We start from the raw sequence: 14,335 nt of genomic DNA, 5'->3' as shown, positions 1-14,335 counted from the left end.
ATCAACTCCAGTAATCCTCCTGTCTCCACCCCTAGCAGCAGTGGGGTTACATTGACCATGTGCATCTTTTTGTGGATCCTAATTCAGCTCCTCACGTTTATGTAACACGTGCTTTTTACCACAAGCCCAAGCCTTTAAATCAGATTCTTCTTCTTCTTCTTCTTCTTCTTCTTCTTCTTCTTCTTCTTCTTCTTCTTCTTCTTCTTCTTCTTCTTCTTCTTCTTCTTCCTCCTCCTCCTCCTCCTCCTCCTCTTCCTCCTCCTCCTCCCTCCTCCTCCTCCTCCTTTGAGTTTCTCTCTGTTGCTCTGGCTGTCTCTGTAGTAGATCAGGTTGGCCTTGAACTCAGAGATCCACCTGACTCTGTCTCTTGAGGGCTCGGATTAAAGGCATGTGCCACCACCACCTAACTAAATCAGATTTCTTAAAAGCTTCTTGTCAATTTAATTTTAAGAAAATTTAGAAGGAAAATTTAGGAGACATTTCTATATGGTTTACTTTATTTTTATTTATAGAAATGTCAAGTTTTCTATAGTCACAAGAGAGCACCATGTTGTGTAATAGTAGTATGGATATTTTTAGTTTTCTCCTTTGGCCTATGTACCATGACTCCACCCTCACTCCCGCCACTGCCTGTGTCTGAGCATAGGCTCCTCATAAAGCCTGTATAAAGATGAGTCCACTCTATGGGGTATTAGGATTAGGTTAGATGGGAGGAGCAACATCTGGAGTTCTGCACGGTGGGGGAACGTCTGTAGTTAACTATAAGGTGCATTTCAGAACAGCTGGGAAAAGGTTCCAGGTGTCATCACCACAAACAAGTGATGGATATGCTGACTGTCCAAGGGGATGAATATGCTGACTGTCCAAACTTATAGCACGTACATATGCCATGTACCAAGACATCACATTGTATCCCGTAAGTGTATGCAGTTGCCATGTCAACCAAAATTAAAATGTGCTCAGATCATAGACAGAGGTCCTCCACACAGTGTTTGAAACAGAGTGAGCATTCAGTAAGTGGCAGTGTAAAATGTTATTTACTGGGTATGTATATTCATGTGTCCCATGGTGTGCACGTGGGGGTCAGAGGACAATGTAAAGGAGTCATTTCTTTCCTTCTCCCATGTGGGACCTGGGGTCAAATTCAGGCCATCATGCTTGGGTGGCAAATGCTTTTTGCCCATTGAACCATCTTTCCAGCCCACCAATAAGTGATAATTTATTATACATTCACATTGCTGTGTTCTAATTTTTCCTTGAAACACACTTAAAGTTGAGAAGAAACAACTCAGACGAGTTGAACGTTGATTGCTTCAGAGGGTAGCCATTGTTCCTTTTCACATCAGCCCTTTAGTTCCAGCTAATCTTGCCAGTCTGCAGGCACATCTTGTCTAGTCCCTGTCTACCTGGGACAGGATCCCGGGTTCAAGGTGTTCTTGGCAGTGATGGCATAGTTTTGCTCTATCTCCTTTGATATATGGTTTATGCTCTTTGGACCGTAGTTATAAATGAAGGAGTCAGCCTGGATGACCCCCTAGCGCCTCCTTCCTTTCCTTGATGTTTTGATCTTTGAGCCTGTCTACATTGTAGTCCCTGGATTGACACCCCCTCCCACTTCATTCAGTCACCAACCCTCACCTTCTTACCCAGGGCCCTTGTGATATTAACTCCCATCTCCTGCCTTTCTTGGAGTCTCGATGACATTTTTTTCCTAGCCCATGAGCTCTTATAGTTCAGGCAGAAGCATCTAGGACTTCCCACCATAGTACTTCATGTAGATGTTGGTTGAGCATGAGCCTCAGAGGCCTGTTGTGAAACCTGTGAGCCACCCAGTTTTCCTGGTCTTGTCCAGGCCATGCTCTCTCAGATAGATGGAAGCCTTGGTGGCACTGAGATGTCAAGCATGGCCTGGGGGCTGGGGTCGAGGAGTGGCACAGAGAGGCACTCCAGGTGGATGCTGACCTACTGGGCCCCTGCTCCTTATAGCTCAAATCACAGGGCTGGGCAAGTGGTGTCTACAAAGACAACGTGCTGTATGTTCTAAGACTTGACTCGCTCCTCTTGCTTTTGTAGACCATGGGGGACATGAAACTGGTTGCCTCATCACACATGTCCAGAACCTCCCACAGTGTGGATCCCTCGAGGGTCAGCTCCACGCCCCTCACGGAGGCCCCTGCTTTCATTCTGCCCCCTCGGAACCTCTGCATCAAAGAAGGAGCCACCGCCAAGTTCGAAGGGAGGGTAAGAAGTGTGATTGATTGGGAGATGGGATGGGGGAGTAGGGTGTTCATTAAATGTGCACTCAGCAAGCCTGGCATGACAAAAGGCCTGGTCTTCCTCTGGACCTCCACATAAATTGAATGTGTACCATCTTGCTCTATTTCTTGGTTTATAGTGAGCTCTGGTCTGTGTTGGTAGACGCAGCCATGGAGGGGGGCATTTGAATTGACCATCCTGAGGTATTTTGCTGCTGGATATGTTCTAGAAACATGGCCTTGTGTCAGGAGGAATGCACCTTGGGCTTAAATGTGTGCTCCAAAATCTGGGCTCCTAAAAATGGGCTGATTTTTCTCCTACTTCTTCTCTGGAAGGAATGTTTTATCGGCTGCCCTTCTAATCCACCCAGAGTAGTGGGATAACAGATAGGATCCTCATTTCATTTTTCGACCTTTCACCAATGAATCTTGATCAGTTGCCCTCCTGGGACCTCCATTTCTTCTTCTGAAAGTATAAATGACAGCCCCTTGCCTGCTTCCTGTTAAATAGGTAAAGATGAGAGCATAGAAGAAACTCTGTAAGAAGAACTGATGCTATAACCAGTGGGAAAGCCTTTTAGTCAGCTGTTAGGAATTACATCAGCTTTACAGGGAGGTGACAAAGACATGGGGGAGGTAATGAGTTTTTTCATTTGGAGATAAAACACAGGGGTCCCAGCCTCAGAAGCTTAAAGTGTTGGTGTTAGCACTCAGTGAAGAGTGAGGAATTCATGTTTCCCTGTGACTGTAAGCATGAGCTCCTGAAAGCTAGTGGAAGAAAGAGGTCTAGTGGACGTTTCTTGGATGCCATTGGCCTTACCTTTGTGTAGATAGCAGGTTTGGCCACATAGTCATTCAGAGAGTGTGCTGGGGCTTCTGTGTTGAAAAAAGGCCAGAGCTGTTCTGAATTGTATGTGAGGCACTGATCTGTCTAGTTAGGATCTGTGCTAATGTGTCTGCCCTAATATCTCTATTTCATATATTGCATCTAAAGTAGACCACGGCGGCAATGTTGGGGATGCTTGTGGGCTCCACTAGCATGAGACTCTCTTCTGTTGCCCACCTCCTCGCATCTTCATACCAGGAAGAAACCTTGAGTGTTCAGGGATGACTCCCTGTGACTGTAAGCATGAGCTCCTGAAAGCTAGTGGAAGAAAGGGAGGAAGTACTTGTTTGTGCCACAGCATTGGTGACCCTTGAAAACATTCTAGCAAATGAAAGAAGCCAGGCAGGAAAGGACAAGACCACACAATTCCATTTATATTTTGTGTCCAGGATGGCATATCTGAGAGGACAGAAAGAAGATGAACAGTCCCAGCAGGTGGGGAGAGAGAGGAGTGGGCATGGCTGCCAGTTGTTGCAGTTTCTCCCTGAGATGGTGAAAATGTTCTGAAATGAGATAGTGATGGTAGCTGTGTGACTTTGTGAATGTTCATATAAAATGTTAAACTATTCACATTACAAAACATAAAAGCCATTTAAGAGGTGTCTTAGTCAGCAGAGCTCCTCACCCTCTTACCACACTGCTTCTGAGAGAGAGCTCCTTCCTTGGCTCGGCTTCCTCGTAGCACAGTGAAGCCCCAGCTCCTGTCACTGCCATTGTCACAAAGGAGCCACAGCTTTGAGTTGAGAGCTTGGGACCTTCACAAAACAGTCACCTAGCACCTACTCTGGCTGAGTTGAAATTCACATAATACAAATTTAACCATTTTGAGCAATTCAAGATCATTTGGTACATTTACCAAGTTGTGTTAGTTGACTTCCTGTTACTGTAACAAAAATTACTGAGTTAAACCAACCTTTAAAGGTGGTTTCTTTTGACTCACAGTTTTTGAGCTTTTGGCCATGGTTGTTTGGTCCGTTACTTTTGGGCCTGAGGAAGGGCAGCACATCATACTAGGGTATGTATTAGAAAAGTCTTCTCTCTGTGTGACCCAGAAACAAAGAAACAGAAGGGGTCAGGGTCCTAACACCCCCTCAAAGGCATATCCCCAGTGACCTAATTTCCTTTCACTAAGGCTTCACATGCTGAAGGGTCTACTGCCTCCCAGTAGTGTCATCTTGAGGACAACCTTTCATCACGTGGACCTCTTGGGGACAAACCAAATCCAAACTGTACCAGTGTTGACTGCAGAATTCTTATATTTTTGCTTGTGAGCCAAGCCTTTAATGACTGAGCCATCTCTCCAGCCCTGACTACAGAATTCTTAAAACAACGTTGTCTTAGGAGTGTTTTATTTGACTTATGATGACCCAATAATTGACCCTGCATATTCCTTGTGGTCTGTATGTCTCTTACGAATCAGCCCATGGGCTCACCTTGCAGCTTGCCCCTGACTTTGGTGTAGCATGCTGGGGTGTAACACGTACAGAAGGCTGTTAGAGGGAGATATTCAGATAGTTTCTGGCTCACTTGCAGCAAAAGAAGCTGTGGCACAAAGCTCTCTATTGACACATGTGTTCTGTGATCACAAACACATGAAGACATTCACATCAGGAAAGGGCCACCTCTAATGACCCCAGGACGAGAAAGTTGATTGTGTTGATAAGAAAGCTGAAGGGGAGCCAATGACATTATGTCCTTGTGCCCTCGAGGAAGTAAAAAAAAAAAATTATGGTGGTATGTCATGGCTTTGAGCAGGAGTTGCTGTTAGGAGAAGTTGAGCTCTTCATGCAGGCTCCCACATGATTGGCCAGAGGTGTAGCCAGAGGTGCCAGCTGTCCCCAAGGCCACCTCTGAACCTCAGCACCCTTCTTGCAGTGCCCTCCTCTCATTAGGCACACAGCCATGCTCAGTGGCTTCTGTACCAGTGTCTGCCTCACAGATACTGTAGGACAGCAGCTTTGGGGACTGGGCTCTTGAAGGAGCTCAATCCAGGATACCCCTCTGAGTTTATGCCTCGTTATTCAGTTCTGCCTGGCAGTTCCTGTTGGACGTCTTCTTACCGATGCCCAAGGACCCATGCTGGCTTCCCTCATTCTTGAGAACTCTCACCCCAAGTGGGGGGTCCAGCTTCTTTTGGAGAGGCCAGGGGCTGTGCCCTCACTGAAACTCAGTGGCTGTCACATGTGTGAGCAAGCCATGAAGAGCGTTTTCCCACCAACCCCAGGGCTGTGATTAGCAGTTGGTTGAAACTTGGACTTATTGTTTTTATCCTTGAAAGCTGAAAAAGCAACTGCCCACTCACCCCCATTTTCCTATCATGCCTCCTTTAAAAAAGAACTGGGCAGCCCCCCCATAACACCTCTCTTCTCATCAGCGAGACAGGGTGACTTTAGAGTGATGCTGCAAGTGTCCCCTCAGGTTCAGGCCCCTCTGGGCTGCTTCAGACTTGAGCCTTTCTTCCCATGGGGTTAGGTCTGTTGCATCCTGTAGCCCTTTCCCACTCTGTGACAAATGCATTGAGCAGCGAACACATAGCCTATATCCATTCCCTTAGCTGGCTCTTCCAATGCCTGAAAAAACTCCAGAGGCTTCTGTTGCACTTCAGCCCAATGACACATCTGGGCTGAAGTCATCTAGGGGGCTTCAAGGAAAGCTGTCTTTCTCATGATTAAATGTTAAAAAGGAAAAAGACATCGTGCATGTTCTTATTTCTACCTTACCTTCTTCCTATCTTGGATACAGATGTGATGCCGGTGCTCAGGCAGCTATTTTAAAGCCATGAGACAGTAGTAAGTCGACACACTGAGGATTGGTTTGAGGCAGGAGAATGGCAGTGAAGGGCTAGCAACCAAGAGACAATCCTAAGGTTCAAGACTTTCCAAGATAAGATCTTTAGCTGTGATATCCATACAGAATATTTTACAAAAATGTCTTCCTAACTGATAGAGGTCTAATGATGTGTATGTAGAGACGGTGTCCCTTAAATGATGGATTGCACAGCGATCAGGTAGAAACTCTTTGGGTCCCTTTCCAAATTCACTAGCAATGACAAGCTACCTTATTATGAGTTGAATATGGCCCCGAAACTGAAACATTCCAGAAGAGTTCCTTCCTGGCTGTGGCCATTCAGAAGAAAGTCTTTCATCTGGAGATAAGTGAGCAGGTGTGGCACTCCTTCTGTCCACTCAGGCCTAGGTAATTGCTAAGCTACGTCTTTGAGTGTGCGTGTGTGGGTGGGGTTCCGTATACTCAAAGCTTGAGAGATGGTTTGCAAAAATTCACAAAAGTTCGCCTTCATGCTCCATTTGCACTGCCTTCAGACACAACACCCCACACCGTGCCCTGAGCTTACATTAGAAAGCCCCATCCTTCCATCCATCTGTACCATCTCCTCCTTACGGCACGTAGGAGCCATCAGTTTTCACCACACGGTCCTGAACACACTTCAAGGCCAATGAGGACCTCTTCCCATGACTGTCATTGCTGGGCCCAAGAGGTGCGCACGCTTGTCCACTCATGTGCTGAGGAGGCTCTCCTCACCACAGGCACCCACTGCATGTGTAAGGAGGGTGGGGACTAATGTCCAGGACAGCCCTGCTGCCTTTGCTGGGTTTCCTTGTGAACATAGCCAGGTCCCACTTGTTGGGCCAACTGAAGAATCTTTGGCTGTTCTGTGGCCCATGGGGGAGCTGCAGCATTGGTGGACGGCCTGCCTATCACAGGGTGGGGTAGCAAAGGAGCAATGGTAGGGAACATACTAAAATTAGTGGAGATTTCTTCTGCTTTGCCCAGGGACTTAACATTATCAACAAACAAAACCAAGGCCCCAGCTCTTCTGTTCCACAGAAGGGAGGAGTTAATGATTTAGGACCACCCGAGAAGTGCAGCCAGAATAAGGTTTCCCCAGGCCTCTGGGTTACCTGAGGTGGGCCTCCTGTAGAGTGCTGCTTTGGCCTCCATCCAACTGAGAAGTAGCCACTGTAGTCAGACATGAAGAATTTAAGTGCTGTGCCTGACTTCCACTGGAGTCAGTGGAAGTCCCCAGGAGTCCTAAGTGTCATGGCTGATGGGGTCACACATGTAATCCTAGTCTTTTTATCCCCACCTGGGTGACACCAGGAATTGCTATCCCAGAGCTCCTGCACCTAGACTTTGTATTCCATGCACTATTTGAGACTGACTTTCCTTACAGAGGTCTATCTAATTCTTGAACTCGGCGACTGTTTCTTCTGGGTTGTTGGGTCTCAAGAGTAACACAGTGCCAGCTGCATGGTTATATGTTCAGTACATTGTTGCCTCGCTGAGGGCACCGGTGTGCTGTTGTGTCTGAGCTTCCAGTCCTTTCTCGTCACAGTGGCCCTGAGCTCATCCTAAGTGTAGCCCTGACTCCTTCCTGTCCCTGTCCTAGGGCTCTTGCTCTTCCCCAGACTGTGCCTGGATCAAGATGCACTTCCTTTTCCTACCCATTTTATTGATTTAGGTTCTACTTTCTTTAGACCACTTTCCTTAAGTGCTATGTTTAGGTAGTTTATTAAGAATACAGAAGAGCCATCGTTGTAGGATGTGGAATGTTCCTCATAATCACATTAAGATCAGTCATGAATAATAACTGTAGGGATGACTTGACTACTTTGGTCTTTAAAATGTGTCATTCAGGAATCGTCTCTGTAACTGTATTAAAGAAAATGATTTCAGTGTTAAACTATTATTCTTGCCAGGCCAAACTACCTGAGTTCAATCCCTAGGATACACATGATGGAAGGAGGGGACCTGTCATACACACCCCCAAGGCCCCCACACAAATAAAATGAATGCATATAATAAAATAAAAATTCAAAGGAAATTTGAAAGTTCTCTGCCTTGACCTTTACTTTCTACTTTTCAGGGGTTATGACCATCAGCAGTTTAGATTGACACTCAGAAATGGTCCATGCAAATACAACATCTATCTGAATATCCTTTTGTACACAGTGTGTATGTATGTATGTATCTGATCTGCCACCTGCTGTTCTCCCTGAGCCCTGTTTCCCATTCGTTTTGCCCGTTAGTACATGGATGCACCTCGTAGATGTACTCACTGGCTTTCTCACTCTCATTTGCCCCTCTGAATTTCCCTAGTACTAAAGCATTGACTTAGTTGTGCTCTAGCCATTTCCAGTCATGTCAGTGTTTACCATCTTTTGATTCTTTAATGAGAGTGAATTCTTCCAGCTCTAGATCTGCACTGTTAAATAGGATAACCACTAGCCACATGTGGCTTTTTAATTTACTTAATGTTAATTAAAATTAAATAATGGAAATTAATTTCCCTGGCCATCCTAGGAAAACACACTTACTAGGCCATACACGTGTTTTAAGTGTTCAGTGGTTATGTGAGGCTAATAGCTACTGTGTCAAACAGCACAGATTATTAAGTATTTCTGCCATCACAGCAAGCCTCTTGGACATGCCTGATCCAGGGCATTCTTAATAATTCAGCTCCTAGGTATTGGTGATTCCCAGCTAAAAGACACGTTAAAAATAGCTGTTCTTGGCTGGCGAGGTGGCTCAGCAGTTAAGAGGTCTACTTTGCAGAGCACTAGAATTTGGTTTCCATTATCCACAAGACAGCTCTTAGACTGCCTGTAACTCTATTTCCAGGGGATCCAAATCCCTCCTTCTGGCCTCTGCTGCATATGCATGATGCATAGACACACATCCAGGTACACAAACATATGAATAAACTAAATAAGTATTTTTAAAAATAAAATGTTCTATTTACAATAGAAATGAAACATTGAATTCTTGATAATTTATTTAAGGTATACGATATGTACAAAGGATAATGTCACCTCTTGAAGAGAAAGTGTTCTCCTCTTTCTGTAGGCGGAATGCTAGCCTTATCTCAGCCCGCATGAGTCTACCCCTAGATTCCTGCAGACATCTGCTCCAGGTGGCTAGCCAACACTGCCTACATGCCACAGTCCATGAAGCAATACAATGGGATGATAGAGTAGATATTGCCAAAAACTGTAGTTGTCAGCAGTCGGTGGCCACATTAGGGTTGACATGGTAGACTGAACAAATAGTAATTCCTTCCCTTTTCCACATGCCATGAAAATGAACTTATGGAGGTCCAAAGGAGGGTGAGCTCAGAGCTGCACTGAGTACAGAAGAAAAGGACATCCATGGTTTTGAGGTTCCCTTGGGGTTTCCCTGAAGGATCCACCACTGTTCCCAGGAGCAGACATAGGATGAAGATGCCACAGAAGACAGAGCTTCATATTTGAGGTCAAGGAACTGGTGATTAAAGGAAACATAGTTTCCTAACATGTTTGTGGAGAAAATTAGAGCTCTTGGTGTAGCTGTTAGCTAGTTCTCAGGGAGGAAAGATCTGGTTCCTTTGGTGCAGTGAGGAGAGTTGGATATGCTCTCTGCTCGCTGCATGGCAGAGTCTCTTAAGTGAAGGTCATCAGGAGGCTGCCCCACATGCGTCTTGTAGCTATCCCCCATTAAGAGCTTGGGCCTGTGTTCAGTTTTGGAAGGGTCATCACAGCTACCTACATTTGGAAACTAGTTCTTTAGTCTGAATTAGATAATGGATGATCACAAGCTGTTTGAGGAAAATGTATATGATATTATTATCAACCCATAGACACAGCTCAGAAGTGTTCATTATAGTCACAGAAAGTAAAGTCTGGGAGTTTTGGCAAGCCAAAAGTGAATGGAAAGCTCACGGTAAGAGAAGAAAGGCAAAGTGGGACACAGTCGGAAGTTAAGCAATAAATATTCTCTGGAATGGGATGTGTCAGATAACCAAAGTTTAATGAGCTGCCCATTGTGGGTGCTAAGAACCTAGGGGGTTTTTCTTAACAAATAGCATCTGGCTACATTTCTACATGGGCACACCAGCTCAGTAGGTGCTGTTTGCCCTGTCTAAGTATGTCTTTTCCAGGTTGCTCTCATCTGTACCATTTTCAGTTTTCTCCCAACACTAAGGCCAGTGTCTGTAGCCAGTTATGACTTTGCCATTCCCTGCCTCCTACTTGTCTAAATTCATATTATTGTAGCAGAAGATTGACAGGAACAGTCATGAGATGGGTCTTCTCTATCCCCACTTTTTTGTAGCTGTGTTTTCTGCCCAGACTCTGTAGGCGTTTGAGGTTTTGACTGTGCCATAAATGCCCAATAAGAGATCGAAAAATCCAAACAAGAGGGAGGCAACCTGAGTCAGAGACAGATTTCACTTTTCATAGTGGAAATCCTCTAAGTGCTGTCTGAGTGGGACTGTGGAAGTGGAGAGTAGCTTGGTGGGTGCCAGAGGCTAGGGAGAGTAGGAAGGGCTGGAGAGATGGGGCTAGATGGTGAGTTCTAAAGTACAGCTGGTGGGTTCAGGGAGCTTTGGAGTACTATTGCATAGTAGGATTACCATAAATATCATTAGTGTACTGTGAACTCCACAATGCTAAAAGGAATTTTAAAGATTATCTCCGCAAAGAAATGATCCATAACAGAACTGTGCTGTCTTCTGGGATTTTGTTTTTTACTTTTTTGTTGTTGATGTTTGTTTGTTTTTTTGTTTTTGTTTGTTTTTTGTTTTTTTAAAATGGAGTGTGCTGGATATCTCTACAATTTTGTTCAAAGGACTACAGAACCTGGAAAAGCTGTTGCTGCTATTGATGCATAACATATTGCCATTATTGCTCTTTTTATATAAATATAAATATATACATAAAAAAGAAAAGATCCATGACTATTGAACGTAGATATAACTGTAGCTGTGTAACTTGTATAAACAGTAGTTTATGTATGGATGTATTAAAACATTATATGGTACCACATTAATGCATGTAAGTTTTTATAACTTGATGTATCTTTTAAAATATAAGGGAACTGATCAGTACCTTAGTTTCTTTTCTGTGGTAAAATACTCTGACAAAAGCAAATTAAAAGAAAAGAGGGTTTATCCTGGCTCACAATACAAGTGTATAGTCCAACATGGCCAGGAAATCAAGTGGCAGGAACTTAAAGCAGATGGTCCCATCATATCCACAGTCAGGAAGCAGAGAGCAGTGAATGTTGGTGTTCAGTTCTGTTTCCCCACAAATATAATCCAGAACCCTCGCCAGAGAATGTTGTCTACCCCCACAATAGGCAGAACTTCCCACATCGATCCCCCACAGTAGCTCCCTGAAGCCTATCTCTTGCATGATTTTAGATTCCATTTAGCTAATGATAACACTAATCATCACATCCAGAGAATATTAGTATTGATTATGAAGTTAATGATAAAGGAATAGAAAGATGATTTTGAAGGCTCTGCTTGGGAAGTGAATCTTTTGCAGGAAGGGGAAAGATTAAGAGGGGGAAAACATCTTTTCGTCAACGTTTACCTTTTCCTATGTTCTCATTGCTGGAGTTTCTGTTCACAGTAGATAAAATTATGTCTGTAAATTTTTAAAGCATAATAAAATGCTTGTAAAAATATTTGTTCCAGCAATCTGAGTTCAGTGTCCAGATCCTGTCAGATAAACGATCAAAGCCAAAGTTTACACTGAAAATATCACAGACAGCATTTGAACATGGAAAAACATGTAACTGCATTAAAATGCATTACACAACACTGCTGGCAATTAAACATACAGAAATTTAAATGCCTTTCAAGTGTTGTATACCTGAAAAACTAGCAAAAATCAAGTTCTCAAAGCCCAGTGCGGAAATAGTGAGGAGGCGGGGTGCTTCCTTTGTTGGAAGTACTGAGGATTGGCTCAGCCTTCTGGGATTCAGACTAGAAGAATGTTATAGGAGCAATAAAACTCTACCAAGAATTCCATTTTGACACTGTAACTTAACTCTTAATGGAAAAGTGGGGAAAATAGCCAGGTTGGAGATGATCAGAACACTGTTTAAAATAGCAGAAATGGAACCAGCCTGTACCCAAAAAGAGATCATTAAATAAATGCACCAGTATGACAGGTATTACATAATGTGTCACCTGCTTGGCATTTTGGAGCGCTACATCCATACATGGTAATGTGTGAGAATAGCATAAAATGGAGAGAAAGTAGAGACGAGGATGTGGTTGCATAGACTGATCTCAGTCTCATGGAAACACCAATGTGCTTATTATATGCAATTAGTAGCAGCTTTGGAGCCTTGTAAGTGGGATTTGTTGTGGTTGGACATTCTCCTATTGTTATGTTTTTAAAATTGCTCAGTGACAGCTTCCCAATCAGAGAAGACAGGACTGGCACAATTGAAATGGACATGGCTATGCTAAGGAGGCTCTTACGTGCCTATTGACTTAACTGTTTCCAATTAACTTGTCTCTTTGCCTGGAAATATAAACAAAGCAGAGTGGCAGAATGAGCAGTTGGAGGTGGAGAGTTCAGACTGAGGTGGTCTTACGCTATTACACTGCAGGTGGCCACAAGGTTAAGGAGTGGAGGACTGAGTTGTTGCTAGTCAGTGGGCCTGGGCTAGTACCTGGTTCGTTTGACTCATTTCTTAGAACTCTTTGTGTCGAGGATCTCTTAATCATGTGTAACATTCTTCCACCTTCAAAGTTAACTACAGAGATACTACTTCTGTAAAAGCAAAAAACAAAAGCAACACATATAAGTTGAGTTTCCAAAGAGAGGGAAACAGCAAACAAACATGGCCTCGGTGTTCAGTTTTGGTAACAAAATAACTTGTTCTTCTCTGAAGCCTTTTCCAGGTCTACTATCACATTGTATTCTTTGTTTTCCATGTTTGAGACAATTTAGAACTTAATTAGGTGAGTACCATTCGGAAAAATGGGACTTGTGCCTACTGTGGAGTTGCCCTATAACTTTTTGTGAAATCATTGTATCTCCTATTTCCCAGGTTCCTTTTCTTTCTTTTTTCTTTTTTTGAGACAGAGTTTCTCTGTGTAGCTTTGTAGACCAGGCTGACCTGGAACTCACAGAGATCGCCTGCCTCTGCCTTCCAAGTGCTGGGATTAAAGGCGTGCACCACTCCCCCTATCGGCATTACCACCTCCCAGCTCCCCAGGTTCCTTCTTAAACAACTATGGTTAACCTGACTCCAAGGCCCTATAAGAGCTGAAATTCTATGGCATATTTTATAGTATGTGATATTCACATGTCTGACTTCTATATCATTATTGTTATCCAGATATGAGCTCCCTATATAGTTCTAGCTGATCTAGAACTTTCCATGTAGTCCAGCATGGCCTTGAAGTCACTATCCTCCTGCCTCAGCCTCCTGAGTGCTGGGGTTACGGGAATGTGTACCACACTGTAGGGGAAGCTGTAGCCACGCCTTCTTAGGGGCTGGCAACAGGAGTACCTGAGGGCTTGTGAGGGCGTGGTCAGAGTGAGTAGGGGGACTGCGTTTTCGGTTTCGTTCTCTTTTTGCTTCTTGCTGTACAGACTAGTCCCCCTACTCACTCTGACCACGCCCTCACAAGCCCTCAGGTACTCCTGTAGCCAGCCCCTAAGAAGGCGTGGCTACAGCTTCCCCTACACCACACCTAGTCTTTCTGTGTCTCTCTTTGAAGGATGGAATGCAGCATAGGAGTGCAGTGCTTAAATGCACTTCCAGAACCCTAGACTGGACCCTCCAGCACTGTAAATAGACATGGCTGTCTAATTTTGGAAAGTCTGTTCCACCATTAGCTCCTGGTTGTTCCCCAGTATGGAGAAATTATTTTTGTTAAGCCTACAGGCTTTCTAAATGTTAGTCTCTTGCCTCATTAATGCCTTGTATTTATTGCAGGTAGATTTTGAGTGTTTGGGTCTGATTCACTCAACTAATGTTTACTGAGCACTTTCTCATGAGCTGGACAATTAACTTGTTTAGAACCAGAAAAATTTGAGAAGGTCAGGACTGCCATTTGTGAATACGGCTGTATTTGCATTCTGTACATCACCTTGGGAGTTGGGTCAAATATTCTTGACAGTTGTTTCCCTTTAGCATTCTATTATATCATTTGGGTTGTTTTTAATCTCAGTGCCAATTTCCTTTACAGTTTATTCTGATCAGATCTTATTTGTATAGCATTGAATAGTGTATGAAGCCCTTCCAGACTGAGATCAACAAGGGCTACTTATCTTTCTCCCATTTCCCAGCACTCTGGGGAAACACAAAGCAGTATTAAATCAGGTAAAACACCCAGGGAGTGCCAAGGACTCCAAGAGCACAGTGCTCTGCAGGAGGACTCAGAGAAGAG

At 44.0% G+C, this 14,335-nt stretch overlaps 1 protein-coding gene across 6 annotated transcripts in view; it reads left to right on the top strand.

Annotated features, from left to right (window-relative positions):
* The first annotated feature begins 2,076 nt into the window (after positions 1–2,076).
* The window catches only part of Mylk (myosin light chain kinase), a 177,885-nt gene continuing 165,626 nt past the window's right edge, over positions 2,077–14,335 (top strand). For all 6 annotated transcript variants that reach the window (XM_035444589.1, XM_035444593.1, XM_035444592.1 and 3 more), the window contains exon 1: positions 2,077–2,241. In XM_035444589.1, the coding sequence (XP_035300480.1) occupies positions 2,077–2,241 (165 nt within the window). The remainder of the gene's footprint in view (positions 2,242–14,335) is intronic.

Source organism: Cricetulus griseus, chromosome 4 (genome assembly GCF_003668045.3).
Source record: "Cricetulus griseus strain 17A/GY chromosome 4, alternate assembly CriGri-PICRH-1.0, whole genome shotgun sequence".
Classification (NCBI taxonomy): Eukaryota; Metazoa; Chordata; class Mammalia; order Rodentia; family Cricetidae; genus Cricetulus; species Cricetulus griseus.
Note: the sequence above shows the minus strand (reverse complement) of the source record. Positions and strands in the feature narration are given on the sequence as shown.